Source organism: Triplophysa rosa, linkage group LG20 (assembly GCF_024868665.1).
Source record: "Triplophysa rosa linkage group LG20, Trosa_1v2, whole genome shotgun sequence".
NCBI classification, from domain to species: Eukaryota; Metazoa; Chordata; class Actinopteri; order Cypriniformes; family Nemacheilidae; genus Triplophysa; species Triplophysa rosa.
In genome coordinates, this window is record NC_079909.1 from 13,195,812 (window position 1) to 13,209,216 (window position 13,405).

Consider the following 13,405-nt stretch of genomic DNA (forward strand, 5'->3'; position numbering starts at 1 on the left):
GTGGAGTCATGGTTACCCACCTACATACTTATATTTCTGACTGAATGCTCAAATTGTCATAAAAATAGTTTTGAATGACTCATACAGGCAACATTGCATGTCCCATATTGGTTTTTGCTCTATTCAAATAAGCAGCCTCATTAGTTATGTACATATGTACATATACATATATACACAAAGTTATGTATACACAAAGGACAAAAGAAATAAACAAATAAAACAGGAGATTCCAAAGTGCGCATAGTATGAAAAATCTATAAAGGACTGAATAAATCAATAAGTTCATGTAAGTGCTGTGACAAGCAGAGTGGATAGAGGTGTAAATAAAGAATAGGTGGGTGTGTCCAAACTTTTGACAGTGCATAAGTTAAATTTGTGTGAAACAAAAACGGTGGTAGTCACAGAAAAGCGAAAAGAAGATCAAACGTAGGAGCGCGAGAAGGAGGGGGGTGGTGTTGAGATGAGCCGTCACATCCAAAACAAGGAAATCCTCATGCGAGTAACGTTAATGGCGATGACTCCAGCACCCTCACGTTGCTCCTGCTAACACCACCAGGTAACGTTAACCTAACTTTTCTTTTGACCTTTATCGAGGTGACGCGTATGATACTATTATACAGTTGTGTTAATGGCATGTATTCGGCGTTCATAAAGTTAAATTTCAGACAACGTGCCAATCTGACGTTGGTTGACAGGTCAGCTAGCTAACGTTTACTAGCCTAGCGCAAACAGCTGGATGCTGTCAAAAAATAAGTCTTACGTTAAAGTAGTACACAGTTGAAGTCAGGTGAGATTACGGGTGTTATAACGTTACCACTATGCATAACATATAAATAGTTTGTTAGTTAACGAACTTTCTCAACTTTAAGTTTTATTGTTCAGCTAAGCACTATTTAGCGATCTATTAACTTACCATATGTGGTTACCTATTTAACTGCAAATACTTTTTTCTATATATAGCTTTTTGGTGAGACTCAGAATAGTGTTTGTGCTTAAGTTTTGTTATTTTAGGGCATTTTTAGTTTGAGTTTTAACGCTGAAACTAGCGTATTTTTTTCTTAACGTTAGCTTTTATCTATACTTCCCCATGCTTTGTATTACATTTGTACGTTTTACTCATTCATGGCTTATTAAATGTGTTATAAATTAGACAAACTTGAGTTTTATGTATATTCAAAATGTTTCAATTGTTTTTATGTTGGATATATTTTACTGCCATTTCATTTAGTCATGTATCATCGTTTAAAATGGGTAAAATCAGTAATTGTGTACTTTTGCCTGGTGTTTCTTTTTCCCTGTAGGTTGATTTTACAAAGTCATCCAATACATAGATTTGTGTTTGTTTGAAAACATTCATGATTGTCTTAAGAGCTAAATCTATTTACAAATACTCCGTTTAGAGAGAGACCGAGTATTAGATTTCTGTAACTGTGTATGATGACTCAGCCCAATTATATTTCCCTTTTTATTAACCCCTCATCGTCCAAAAGGAGAATTTACAGTAATCTTCTCCATTAGTCCCCTCTTATCCTAGATGCATATTTGAGAAGAGTTTGGACCGTCACTAACTTTCTTGTCCATCATTGCAGCTTGTTAATTCTTCTCACACTTGACCTGTGGAACCTGTGTAGCCATGTCATCTCGAGTGTTGCTACGGCAACAGCTGATGCGGGAGCAGGCTCAGGAGCAGGAGAGGAGGGAGGCGCAGCAGCAAGCATCTGTCTCTCAGCTCCGGCCGACAGACTCCACACCTGCCATCTTGGTCACGGTCCCACCCATGGCTGCCTGCCCTCCTCCTGCTCAAGTACCAGTGGAAGTGCTGAAGGTAGGCTGGGCCTTCCAAAGATGTTGCAGTTTATTGGTCTAAAAGGTTAAGCCTTAACATGCTGTGATTTTAAGAGTAAAAATGGACACCAGAAGTCATTCCATAATAGTCAATTTCATTCCTTATCACTATGTAATATTAATTCAGAGTTACTTATGCTTTTAAATGACCATCACTGTTTTTTGTAGGTGCAAACTCACCTTGAAAACCCAACTAAATACCACATCCGGCAGGCTCAGAGGCAGCAAGTGAAACAGTACTTGTCCACCACACAGGGCAACAAAGTTGCCACACAAACACTTGGTGTGTCCCCTGTTCTGCAGTCAAGCTCCGCCCCTGAGTTGGGACCCTCTGCAAGCAGTGCCCCCAACAGTCCAATGGCACATCTTAACCTGGGCTCCAACAAAGAAGAGGTACAGCAGCTTTAAGCAGCCCAAAAGTCGTTGTTATCTTAAAAGCATTTAAAACAGCCTTTTAATTTTATTGTGTAAGCTTTGTCGCATTATTCTGCTAAAATATCACACTGACATATTGGTATTTTTATTGGCTTTAACACACTATAGAACTTCTGCTTTAGATCCCCTGTAAAAACACCATTAAGTTCTCTTATTATTAAGAATAAACTTTTTTGCTTTCCTAAATACGTGTTTTTAGCATTCAACATTTCATTCATTTTAGGTGATATATCAATCCGTCTAATATGTTTTAATGTTTATGTTGTCCCCCAGATGGATGACGTAATCGATGACATCATTAGCCTAGAGTCCAGCTTCAATGATGACATCATGTCACTTATAGACTCAGGACTGCAACTCCCAAACACGGTAAGCCCGAACGATCCTTTTCATTATTCATGATTCCATCCATATCATAACGACTGTGTTCTGAATGAAAGCCCCTTTGAATGGCAGTTGAATTTGTGGTAAACCGCCACAAGTCATTCTTAAAGCAAAGAAGAAAATGTCCTTATACCTCTTAACAGTGAATGCTAACAACTGCACTTATGAGCCACGGACATAAACATTCACTTCTGAAGCATTACTAACACCTGTCAGGCAGGAACTGTCAGGGTGGAGTCTAAAGGGAATGTGAAGTGCGGGGGCACAGGAGTTTCCCTTTTGAGTTTTTGGAGGAATATGTAAAGAGAAAGTACTACCTTTATTTCTTAGAGAAACTCTGCATGGAACCAGTTCTGTTTTTAATGAGAATATGGGTAAATATTGTAAATAATTGCGTGTTATAATCTCTAAATTCACTTTGAATAAGTGTCAAAAGATTGTTCCTCAGTTCATTGTAGTACATAGACATGCTATTTGTAGATTTCTAAAAATATTTTTGCTTCCACTCTAATAACCAATTAAAAGTGTGTACAATCAATGTGCTTTAAAACAATTTAGTTTGTATATTGCCATACAATTTTTTTTATTTCTCTTTCATTTTCCTAGTTACCAGGCAACCTTCTGGATATCTACAGCAGTCCTGGTATGGCGACCACCAGCATCACCATTAGCAATTCCTGTCCAGCAGATCTGCCTAACATCAAAAGGGAAATTACTGGTAAACACATGCTTCATTTTCTGTATATACATTTCATTTCTTTCATTTGTTTGTTTTAGTACTATATGTATAGTATTGAATATATGATGTAGTACATACAGTAATAGTTCTCTTTTATAGACACAGAGGCCAGGGCCTTCATGAAGGAAAGACAGAAGAAAGAAAATCATAATCTCAGTGAGTTTTAAAGTAACAGTGTGTTCTGATATATTGTTTGTTTACTGTGAGTGTTTGCACGACACAGCCTAAATATATGTTGTGCTTTGTACAGTTGAAAGGAGAAGAAGATTTAATATAAATGACAGAATACAGGAGTTGGGGGCTCTTATACCCAAGTCCAACGATCCGTAAGTTTCTATTTATGAAGATTTAAGTTTGATTACAATTAATGAATTGTAATTTTCATTTTACATGCAAAACACTCACTTTGTCACAATAACATATGCCACCGGCGTTTAAGCCCACTTGAATGATAGACATTTTGTATGTAAATGCCTATCCTCAAATGCCAGGGAGATGCGCTGGAACAAGGGAACCATTTTGAAGGCTTCTGTTGATTATATAAGAAAGCTTCAAAAAGAGCAACAGAGAGCCAAAGAGATTGAGATGAGGCAGAAGAAGCTTGAGCAAGCCAACAAGACCCTGCTGCTTCATATACAGGTGTGTCATCAACAAAATTTGTCTGCCAAACCGAATGTTTGCAAAAAGATGGAATGTAACACCCTCTGTTGTTTGTGTGCAGCAATTGGAGATGCAAGCCGGGGTCCATGGCCTCGCCACTCCTTTGTCAAGCTCAGACGTTTCTTTTCTTCAGCAGCAGCTACCCCAAGCAAACCAGTCTTTGCAGCCCAGCGTTGGAGAAAGCCAAGCTCATACCCAGCTCACTATGGATGGGGCCATGGCACAGACTTCCCCTTCTCCCTTCCTCACAGTACCCCCTTCAGGTTCTTTGGCTGGTGCAGTTGTAAGCGGCCCTCTTGATTTGGGTACGTTTAGCTTTGCGGAGCTGGATGAACCATCGGCTTCTGACCTTTACACTGATGTGGGTCTCAATGACATTCTAATGGAGGAAGGCGGCATGTTGCCCACCATCAGGTCCTCAGATCCATTTTTCTCCCCAATGTCACCTGGTGCCTCCAAGCCTAGCAGCCGCAGGAGTAGCATTAACATGGAGGACGACTTGTAACGGAACTGACCACTATTCGTGTGTGTGTGTGCGTGTGCGTGTGTGTGTGTGTGTGTGTGAGAGTGAGCACCCTTATCCTAGTATGATGATTCTGGAGCCAGTGCTCAATCTAGAAATATTCACTAAAGATAAAAATTGGTTCCACACCTACCCCTTAAACCTACAGTCTTGAATAATGTGTTTGAGATTATTTGGGGTACAAATTAATGTTACTTTAATTTCCCCCTCACCTTTATAACATTGAATGGTTTTTCAGGTAGTCAATAATTGCAATAATACCAATTTTTGTTTATTCAAATGTTTTGAACTTTTAGCCTTTTTTAGCGAAAGTGTAGGAAGATTAAGCTTTTTATAGCTTAAATTTGTAGGCATAGCTGTGATGCCCTAAGGGTAGTTCATGTTATGCTATTACTGTGTTAGTCTTTGCATTCAAAGCATGCAAGTGCACACACACATATATATAGGGATCTTAATAGCATGGACTTGTGGAGTAATTATTCATATGATGAAAATGTTCAAGCAATATTACAACAATACTCCTGGTTTCATATTTACTACTTCTGAAATGCATAGAGTAGTTTATTCAGTTTACATCATTACATCATCAATTCATTTAATCTTTGATGTCAGTGTTACTTTGCAAATTTGTGATAGCACAGTTGCTCATGTGTTTTTAGGCTTTGCATAGGGAGATAAGCCATTTTAATGCAATACACAAATAGCTTTCCAGGTGTAATGTTTCAAAAGCTACCTCTGCCCAAATTGCTTTTTAACCAGATCTTAATCTGCATTTTGTTCAACTAAATACACACATTTACCTGTTCTGTACCTAAATGTATGTGTTGTGCTCATATACAAATCAGGTTTAAAATACTGCCGCTTAAAGCCAAATATAGTTTCCTGTCTGATCAAATAGTGTGATAACACTCCTAACTGTGCCTTTAGCATTAAGGAACAAATGTTATTTGTTTGGTTTAAACATATAAAAAAAGAAAAGTATGCAAATGACGCTCCAAATGTATAGCAATGTCCTCCTGAGTTATTCTCTCAATTCTGCAGCAATTCAGATTCAGAATGTATTGTGTTCAAAAGTATACATTTTAAAGATAAAACAAACCCTTGTTAAAGATATTTTAAAACTTGAATATTGTAATAAATGCAACTGCCATATTTCTGTCTAAGGCACACAAAGATGGCTATGTTTAAGTTATTGAATATTATTGTGAAATCAGAGCAACGTTCTCATTTTTGTCACATTTTCTGACAGTACGCAATACTTTAGATACTTACTAAAATACTTTGTGTATAGGGCTTTTCCCATGTATTAAAACTATATTGCCAGCTCTCCTGCTGCCGATGTGTTTTATTCCCTTCTTTAAATTCATTACATCTGTATTGAAAGGTAATGTGTTTTTTTTTTCAAAGCTCATAATTTATTATAAAGAGAACTATCATTTTAATTAGATTTTTTTTCTTCCATGTGTGTTGGTGGTTTAAGTGTCTAAAATAAACTGATAATAAATCAGACCACGATCATGCCTACATCCATGGATAGCATATTCATTACAGCATCTTTGCATAGTTTGAGTTTTAATACTGGCTGCTATGAAACATTTGCAAATTTACAATGAACTAATATTCATTTTCACAGTAGATACGTATACAGCTTTAATGACTTAATGTAAGAAATTCTATATCCTCTGGTGCAAATGACAGCATATGCTTATCTCATTTAAAAATGCAGTATAAAATGCAGCAGTGCAATTTCACAGCCACCATCAACGAGCAGATGCATCTGGAATCAGCATGTGACATTTGTTAACATTCAAACTTTATCAGATTGTCATGACTATAAATAAGTTTGAGATTTCTTGAGCCATTAGTGAAACAGAAGCTGAGAGAGTTCCATGCCAAGTTCCAGACACTCGGTAGTCTGTAGACAGAGATCGCAAATGGAGCAGTCAAAGGCGCTCTCTCCACAGCTGCAACCGCATGCTTCCATGTATTCGGCACAGCTGCAGCATGGGCAAAAGTCCATAAAGACATCCAAAGCAGAGGGGTCGCAGCAACATGCTTTAGAGCAGATTGATGAACAGATAGACGCCACGCAGTATTGACACCCATCTCCAACAGTTAGAACGCAATCCCAGAACTTACAGAACAAACAGGCCAAAAGAAAGGATGCACATAAGTCTAGAAAAGCATGAAAAAATAAATGATTAATGACTGAATTAATAAAGTCAAGGCGACAATGAGAAAATACTTCAACTAGAAATTTTGGTTGTATCTTGAGCATAATAAAGCTACTGGCCTGAGTTTAAAAGTCTTACAGATGTACACCACAAAACATTTTGAGTTTGCGTCCTCATTAATTGACCTAAATGCCTATGATAAGAGATTACAACAGCGAAAGCTGTTAGCAAGGATTTCAGGTGCATCTATAATGCATTAGATGTCATAAAAATTGAATCACTCACTTCATTGAGTCAACTGTAATTTGAAGTGTTGGCGGAAATGCTGCTTACCTTCTCCAGGAGGTTTCAGGCTTTGCTGACTTTTCGATGTGGAGGTGGAGAACCTGATTCCACGATGGCGGTGTGTTGTTTTATAGGCAGTGGAATGTGAATGTTTGCGGTGGTTGGCAGGTAGCTGAGTGCAGATAGGAAGACCATCCAAAGAGCAGATGTCCCTGTCAGGTGAGTTCAAAACATTCTGAAATGGCCTTTTCAGTTCCACTGGGGCGTTTTGGATGTGCACTTCTAAATCTAATATAAGGAGAAAAAAATCACGTTTAGATGTGTTACATACAGTGTTAGCTTTATGAATGATCTCCAACATCTGAAAGATTTTATTATTTACCAAACGCAAGTGGATTCGATGTGCCAAGACTGGAAAAAAGACGGGAGTTGTCCTTTCCAGAAAGGTCTTCGGTTGAGGACAGCTCACTATCCTTTGGACACATGCTGGTACATTCATTTTTATTACAAAACTCTTTATAAAACAAACAAACAAACAAAAACACCCTATTAGTTTTCCTTTATATGTTCAAATAACAGAAAAGTCTAACCTACTGTATTTCCTCTATATGTAAATAGAATAGAAAAGTCTTACCAGTGCTTTGCAAAGTTGATGCATTAGGAGCAGAATTCATTTTAGGGTCATCTTCATGAAAGCTGGATTTAGATCCATTCAATAAACGGCCACCATATTTATCCTTACAGTCACAATCCATTTTTTAAACTCCTTTCACTGTCTGTGCTACAACAAGAATACGTAAATGTAAAGATGTGGAGTGAGAAAGCAGGAGCATTTGAACTCTCAACTGTGTCATTAAATATTCAAACACAGGAAGCAAAGAATATGTGCCATAGTTTGTGGCATATAGGCCTATTAAAAACTAATGGTAAAATAGTAGACTATCTGAACACTTGACAAAACTACATGTGTACACTGTCAATTGTTCTGTGTTGTGATTGTGCATTTTACTTTACTGATGTATGTTTTTAGAATAGAATTATAAATCTATTAAAAAGTTACATATATGCATACAAAACAACAGCAAAAAAGAAAGCTCAGCAAAAAGTAGCCTACTGATAAAGCAAGAAGTGGCAGAGTATTTAATCTATTATTAATATCATTCCATTTGGCAAACATATTGTGTTGGACAGAGATAAGTGGCGTGCTAGATGTAAAGAGGGCAATAAATTTCAGCAACCTCTCAGGCCAGTGTTTGCTTACACTGAATCTGAGAGATGTCAGGAAAAGTTTCTACAGCACTTGAAATTGTGTTTTTGACAAATGTAAGAATTTAAAAGTTTGCATTACACAAACAAAACAAAGTACACTCTTCATTATTATGCCATCCCAAAGAATTTACAATACAAATATTCGACAGTCGTCATTACAATAAAGCTATTCTTTTTTGACATTTTACCACAAATTTACATTTAACAGTCAACGGACTGTCTCATATGCAGTATTGTATAACCATATATGAATATATTTAATAACTATCAGTTTTATTTATGTGATATTTATCGCAAACAAAAAACAACTTTTAAAACAATATCATATTGTTTCCAATATGTTTCTCCTTTTTATTTTTCCACCATATAATTTGTACCATGGAAAGAAGCACACTAAAACGTGGGTAACACTTTATTTTACGGTGCCCTTGTTACGCATGTTACATGTATTTACAATAGTATTTACTATAAATTATGCATAATTACATGTAACTAATCCTAAATCAAACCCTAATCCTAACCCTATAGTAAGTACATGTATAGTTCATTTTTATTACTCAGTACTTAAATGTATAATTACACTGTAACACGGGCACTGTAAAATAAAGTGCAACCAAAACGTGTTATTATATCGGATTATTCAAATTAATAAAAATTCACTAACCTTTACCACATTCATCCCATCTCCCTTCAGCTTCCAGATTGATGATCATAGCGTGTGTGCTGTATAGGTGCTGTAGGCGTATCATATACCTACACTCACAGCGTTGATAGGTTGCAGATGCACATCCAAATAAATAAATAAACAAACAAACAAACGATTGAATGATTACCAGTGTTAATATAATAAAAAATAATATTAAAAAAATAAAACTATTTAATATCATTACGTATTATTTACAACAAACAATAAATGGTGACGAATTATACATATAATACTTTTACTATGAGCTCTATTCGGTTCACTTAACGAATCACTATAAAAAGTCTATAAAGGACCATAAATAAAAGTACGTTTTCGTTGAAGGCAAATGTCAATGTTTTGTCATGATGACTTTTATTATGAAAACCCACCTCCTGCCCAAACAGAACCGATTTTACGCTGTTAGCTAGTGACCACAATAACGACTGGATAGATAGTGTTCCTTGTTTGTGAGGGAATTTTTACTATTATCGATGACAGTAAAATCAAGACACGTTCACTATTTTGAACAGTAAACCATTTCGTAATTAGTAATTACTCCTAGTTTGCATTGTTTAACCAGGTCGTCCACAGGGCGGTGAGCGGCCATGGTAAGTTTGCTATTATGATAAGATAGCACGTTAGCTCCATCTTAACGTTAATAAAAACGAAAGAAAACATCTAAATGTGACCGGGGCAAAGTAAAAGCCCATTAGTTTACGTTAGTTCATTCACGAATTTTTGTAAATGTTGTAAACTAGGACTACTAGGGTATTTGATATTGAGTAGTTTGTTGTGCTCCCTGTCACCGAGCGTGTTATCATGCTAATATAGGTTTATCAACCCGATATTGCACTGTTATAAACGTGTTTTATTTTTACTAAATTATGTTTTCTCTTTTACACGGCCTAATGTGATACAAATACTGTCCTAGATGAAAGATGTTGAAATGTCCACTGGTTGTAGTTCGTATCTTTGTACATCACTTTCATTTGTTTAGCTTCCTTAAATTACATAATGATAACAATAATAATAGTATATAAATGTTGTAATATTCTGTCTTCATAGGACAGTGAAATGTCTGATATGGATCAGACTCAGGCTGGGGATAACACCATGGATGGAGAGAACTCCCCTTTGTACTGCATATGTCGAAAACCAGACATAAACTGCTTCATGATGTAAGGCTCATCTGTACAATCATGTGTTCGTAAAAGTATCTTTTCTAATGTCAATGAACCCATAAGATCCTTTAAAAAGCATGAATAGTCCATGCCTCTAATAGCCTGTGTTAATTTGGATCAAATCCTTTCCTTACAGTGGTTGTGATAACTGCAATGAATGGTTCCATGGTCACTGCATAAATGTGACGGAGAAGATGGCTAAAGCTATCAGAGAGTGGTACTGCCATCAGTGTCAGGGTAAGTGACTAATGCCACCTGTCCTAATATTGTGAAAATATGTGACTTGCTTACTGAGTCATGAAATGTACTTAATGACAATTGTATACCAATAAAACAATATTTACTATATGGTGTGAATTAGAATATTTTAATACATTCTTCTACATAATCTTTTTTTTCTCCTAGAAATGGACCCGTCTCTTGAGATAAGGTATCGGAAAAAGAACCGTGATAAAAATGTTGACTCTGAAAGCTATGACAAACGATCCAGTACTCCGGAGTATAAGATCGATAAGCGCCGTGGATCTAAAGTCAGTATTTCTTGAGTTCACTTAAAGAAAATAATCATGTACTAACACCTATTTGTGAATATGTTTTACTTGATACACTTTATATTTAAATATATGTCCTCTTACTATTTTCCAGGTAAAGCGTTCTGCTCGTATGTGTGGGGAATGTGAACCCTGTACCAGGACAGAGGATTGTGGCCAATGTGACTTCTGTAAAGATATGAAAAAATTTGGAGGCCCAAACAAGATTCGTCAGAAATGTCGTTTAAGGCAGTGTGTTGTCCGTGCTCGGGTACGCATGTTTTTTTTAGGTTGTTCATTATTCTTTTATATTCTTTTTTTGTCTAGAGATGTTGACCTTATTGCTCACTGTTTTTAAAGAAAATGCTACGTGTTCGCGATGAGGAGTTTTCTCTCCGTGAGAGGAGAGACAACATAATGCACAGAAATAGACGATACTCCGATGATTACGACGAGAATGATATGGACTCGTACGAGCACTACAGGAACAGAACTGCGGTAATGCCTAATTGCTGTAGCTCAACCACAGGCACTTAAGTCTATACGTCACTTTTTACTTTTACATTATACTTCATCAAACATTTGTATATGTGAGTATATGTGTGTGTTCTTTGAACAGCAAGTTGTGGATGGTTATCGTCATTCAGAAATAAACATTCTCCCTGTTTTGTGCCTTATATTTAAGTGGGCCAGTGATGATGACGAAGAGCCGCTTTATAGTCCTGTCCCACGGAAGAAAGCTATTAAAGTCAAACACGTCAAAAGGAGAGACAAGAAATTTGACAAAAAGGTGCACAGAGTAACAAACAGTGCTTAATAAATTATTAATAAATTAACTGCACTTAATACATTATGTACACATTGGTCATACTTGTTACCACAGAAAGAGTCTCGTCGGCACAAGCAGAAACAGAAGCACCGAGATCGCTTAAGACACAGTGAGAGGGGAGATGGCAGAGACAGAGGAAACTTTCGGCAGTGCCTGGGGCCAAATTGCATCGAATGTGCACGTCCAAACTCCAAATACTGTTCTGAGGACTGCGGAATGAAGCTGGCTGCCAAGTATGTCACTCTCATGGATTCACTCCATGTCACATGCACATATCTAATGTGGAATGGTCATGCTAATGCGTGATTTGAAAAACTGACCGATTGATTTATTGATCTGCGCAGCCGGATCTATGAGATCCTTCCCCAGCGTATCCAGCAGTGGCAGCAGAGCCCTTGTATAGCTGAAGAGCAGGGCAAAAAACAGCTGGAGCGCATTCGCAGAGAGCAGCAAGCCGCACGCATGCGCCTAGCCGAAATGGAGCGACGGTTCCATGAACTGGAGGGCATCATTGCCAAGGCCAAACAGCAGGTGGTGCTGCAGGATGAGGATGTAAGTATTCACTGAGTCTTTGAAAAGTCAGACTTGTATAAAATAACTGGTTAGAGATGGATTTTGTGTATTTTGTCATTATTATTGGAGTTATCTTTGAACGCTTGTTTGCACTTGGGATGTGAAGAAAACTTTTTTTGCTAAAAGATCATAAAAATGAGATGCATAAGGCTGATTATTGTAATATCTATTTATTCTTGCAGGTTAATGAAACCGACAGCGAGGACACAGACCTTCAGATCTTCTGTGTGTCCTGCAGTCACCCCATCAACCCCAAGGTGGCACTAAGGCACATGGAAAGATGTTATGCCAAGGTGAATACACATTGTGCTTTAATCTGTTTGTCTGATTTTATAATTAGATTGAATATAAGATCCTGTTACACATTTACTAAATTAGTTTATAATATAGTAACACTTAGTATAATATTTTAACAGTATGAAAGCCAGACCTCTTTCGGATCCATTTTCCCAACAAGAATAGAAGGGTAAGAGGACTATATTTGAATTATTATACAGGGCTGTAGTTTTGTTTGAGTGTCTCTTAATTTTGTCATTTTCTCTTTGTATATTTTAGGGCTACAAGGCTTTTCTGTGATGTATACAACCCACAGAGCAAAACGTACTGCAAGAGACTTCAAGTCCTGTGCCCAGAGCATTCCAGAGACCCAAAGGTGAAAATTTACTGCCAGTCCCACATATTTTTGACTAAATTAAACCTTAGGAAATCTCTTAGTACTACTTAGTACATTTTTACTTGTTTTTAGGTCCCCGTGGATGAGGTTTGTGGATGTCCACTAGTGCGCAATGTTTTTGAGCCGACTGGAGAGTACTGCAGGGTCTCAAAGCGCAAATGCAACAAGCATTACTGCTGGGAGAAACTCAGGAGAGCGGAGGTGGACCTGGAGCGTGTCCGAGTGGTCAGTCATTTTCTAGTCTGACTGTCTAAATTAAGTTAAAATAATAATACATTGACAAACTTGTTTTCCCCTGAACAGTGGTACAAGCTGGACGAGTTGTTTGAACAAGAACGCAATGTGAGGACAGCTATGACCAACAGAGCAGGACTACTGGCCCTGATGCTTCACCAGACCATCCAGCATGACCCATTGACCACTGACCTCCGGAGCAATAAAGACAGATAGCTGTCTGATCTCACTTTGTGAAACATTTTGTCTATATTTGTATACTTTTCATAATGTATATTTGTCACTGTTTGGACAGTCATTCATATTAAACATGATCTTCATGTTTTATGTGTCGTCTTCAGTCTGCATTACCTACATTTGTCCAAGCAGTTATGAAATTGAAAGTT

The 13,405-nt window shown here is 37.2% G+C and overlaps 3 protein-coding genes across 3 annotated transcripts; 2 read left to right on the forward strand and 1 right to left on the reverse strand.

The window, feature by feature from the left end:
• The first annotated feature begins 312 nt into the window (after window positions 1-312).
• On the forward strand, window positions 313-6,098 carry tfe3b (transcription factor binding to IGHM enhancer 3b). The gene is made up of 9 exons (XM_057361314.1): window positions 313-556; window positions 1,590-1,825; window positions 2,014-2,238; window positions 2,554-2,649; window positions 3,271-3,382; window positions 3,503-3,559; window positions 3,654-3,729; window positions 3,895-4,042; window positions 4,125-6,098. The coding sequence occupies exons 2-9, from the start codon at window positions 1,634-1,636 to the stop codon at window positions 4,566-4,568; spliced, it is 1,350 nt and encodes a 449-aa protein (XP_057217297.1). The 5' UTR covers window positions 313-556; window positions 1,590-1,633; the 3' UTR covers window positions 4,569-6,098.
• Window positions 6,099-6,277: 179 nt separating this feature from the next.
• si:dkey-245f22.3 (uncharacterized protein LOC492819 homolog) lies at window positions 6,278-9,042 on the reverse strand. Its single transcript, XM_057361289.1, has 5 exons — window positions 8,979-9,042; window positions 7,680-7,826; window positions 7,428-7,559; window positions 7,094-7,333; window positions 6,278-6,761 (listed from the first exon to the last, which is right to left on the reverse strand). The coding sequence occupies exons 2-5, from the start codon at window positions 7,798-7,800 to the stop codon at window positions 6,448-6,450; spliced, it is 807 nt and encodes a 268-aa protein (XP_057217272.1). The 5' UTR covers window positions 7,801-7,826; window positions 8,979-9,042; the 3' UTR covers window positions 6,278-6,447.
• A 354-nt stretch (window positions 9,043-9,396) lies between these two features.
• On the forward strand, window positions 9,397-13,368 carry cxxc1b (CXXC finger protein 1b). Its single transcript, XM_057362151.1, has 14 exons — window positions 9,397-9,607; window positions 10,065-10,177; window positions 10,317-10,417; window positions 10,586-10,710; window positions 10,826-10,981; window positions 11,071-11,208; window positions 11,396-11,500; window positions 11,594-11,772; window positions 11,884-12,091; window positions 12,295-12,405; window positions 12,529-12,578; window positions 12,668-12,764; window positions 12,858-13,010; window positions 13,089-13,368. The coding sequence occupies exons 1-14, from the start codon at window positions 9,605-9,607 to the stop codon at window positions 13,233-13,235; spliced, it is 1,686 nt and encodes a 561-aa protein (XP_057218134.1). The 5' UTR covers window positions 9,397-9,604; the 3' UTR covers window positions 13,236-13,368.
• The last annotated feature ends 37 nt before the right edge of the window (window positions 13,369-13,405 follow it).

What these genes read in the sequence shown, in the direction of transcription:
- cxxc1b (XM_057362151.1), top strand. An exon ending in ACTACAGGAACAGAACTGCG is followed by an intron (nt 11,209 to 11,395) that starts GTAATGCCTAAT and finishes CTTATATTTAAG; the next exon opens with TGGGCCAGTGATGATGACGA. An exon ending in GGAATGAAGCTGGCTGCCAA is followed by an intron (nt 11,773 to 11,883) that starts GTATGTCACTCT and finishes TGATCTGCGCAG; the next exon opens with CCGGATCTATGAGATCCTTC.
- tfe3b (XM_057361314.1), top strand. Translation starts at nt 1,634, where the DNA reads ATGTCATCTCGAGTGTTGCTACGGCAACAGCTGATGCGGGAGCAGGCT. An exon ending in GACTGCAACTCCCAAACACG is followed by an intron (nt 2,650 to 3,270) that starts GTAAGCCCGAAC and finishes TCATTTTCCTAG; the next exon opens with TTACCAGGCAACCTTCTGGA. An exon ending in ATACCCAAGTCCAACGATCC is followed by an intron (nt 3,730 to 3,894) that starts GTAAGTTTCTAT and finishes CTCAAATGCCAG; the next exon opens with GGAGATGCGCTGGAACAAGG.
- si:dkey-245f22.3 (XM_057361289.1), bottom strand. Translation starts at nt 7,800, where the DNA reads ATGGATTGTGACTGTAAGGATAAATATGGTGGCCGTTTATTGAATGGA. An exon ending in ATCGAATCCACTTGCGTTTG is followed by an intron (nt 7,334 to 7,427) that starts GTAAATAATAAA and finishes TCCTTATATTAG; the next exon opens with ATTTAGAAGTGCACATCCAA. An exon ending in CCTGAAACCTCCTGGAGAAG is followed by an intron (nt 6,762 to 7,093) that starts GTAAGCAGCATT and finishes ATGCTTTTCTAG; the next exon opens with ACTTATGTGCATCCTTTCTT.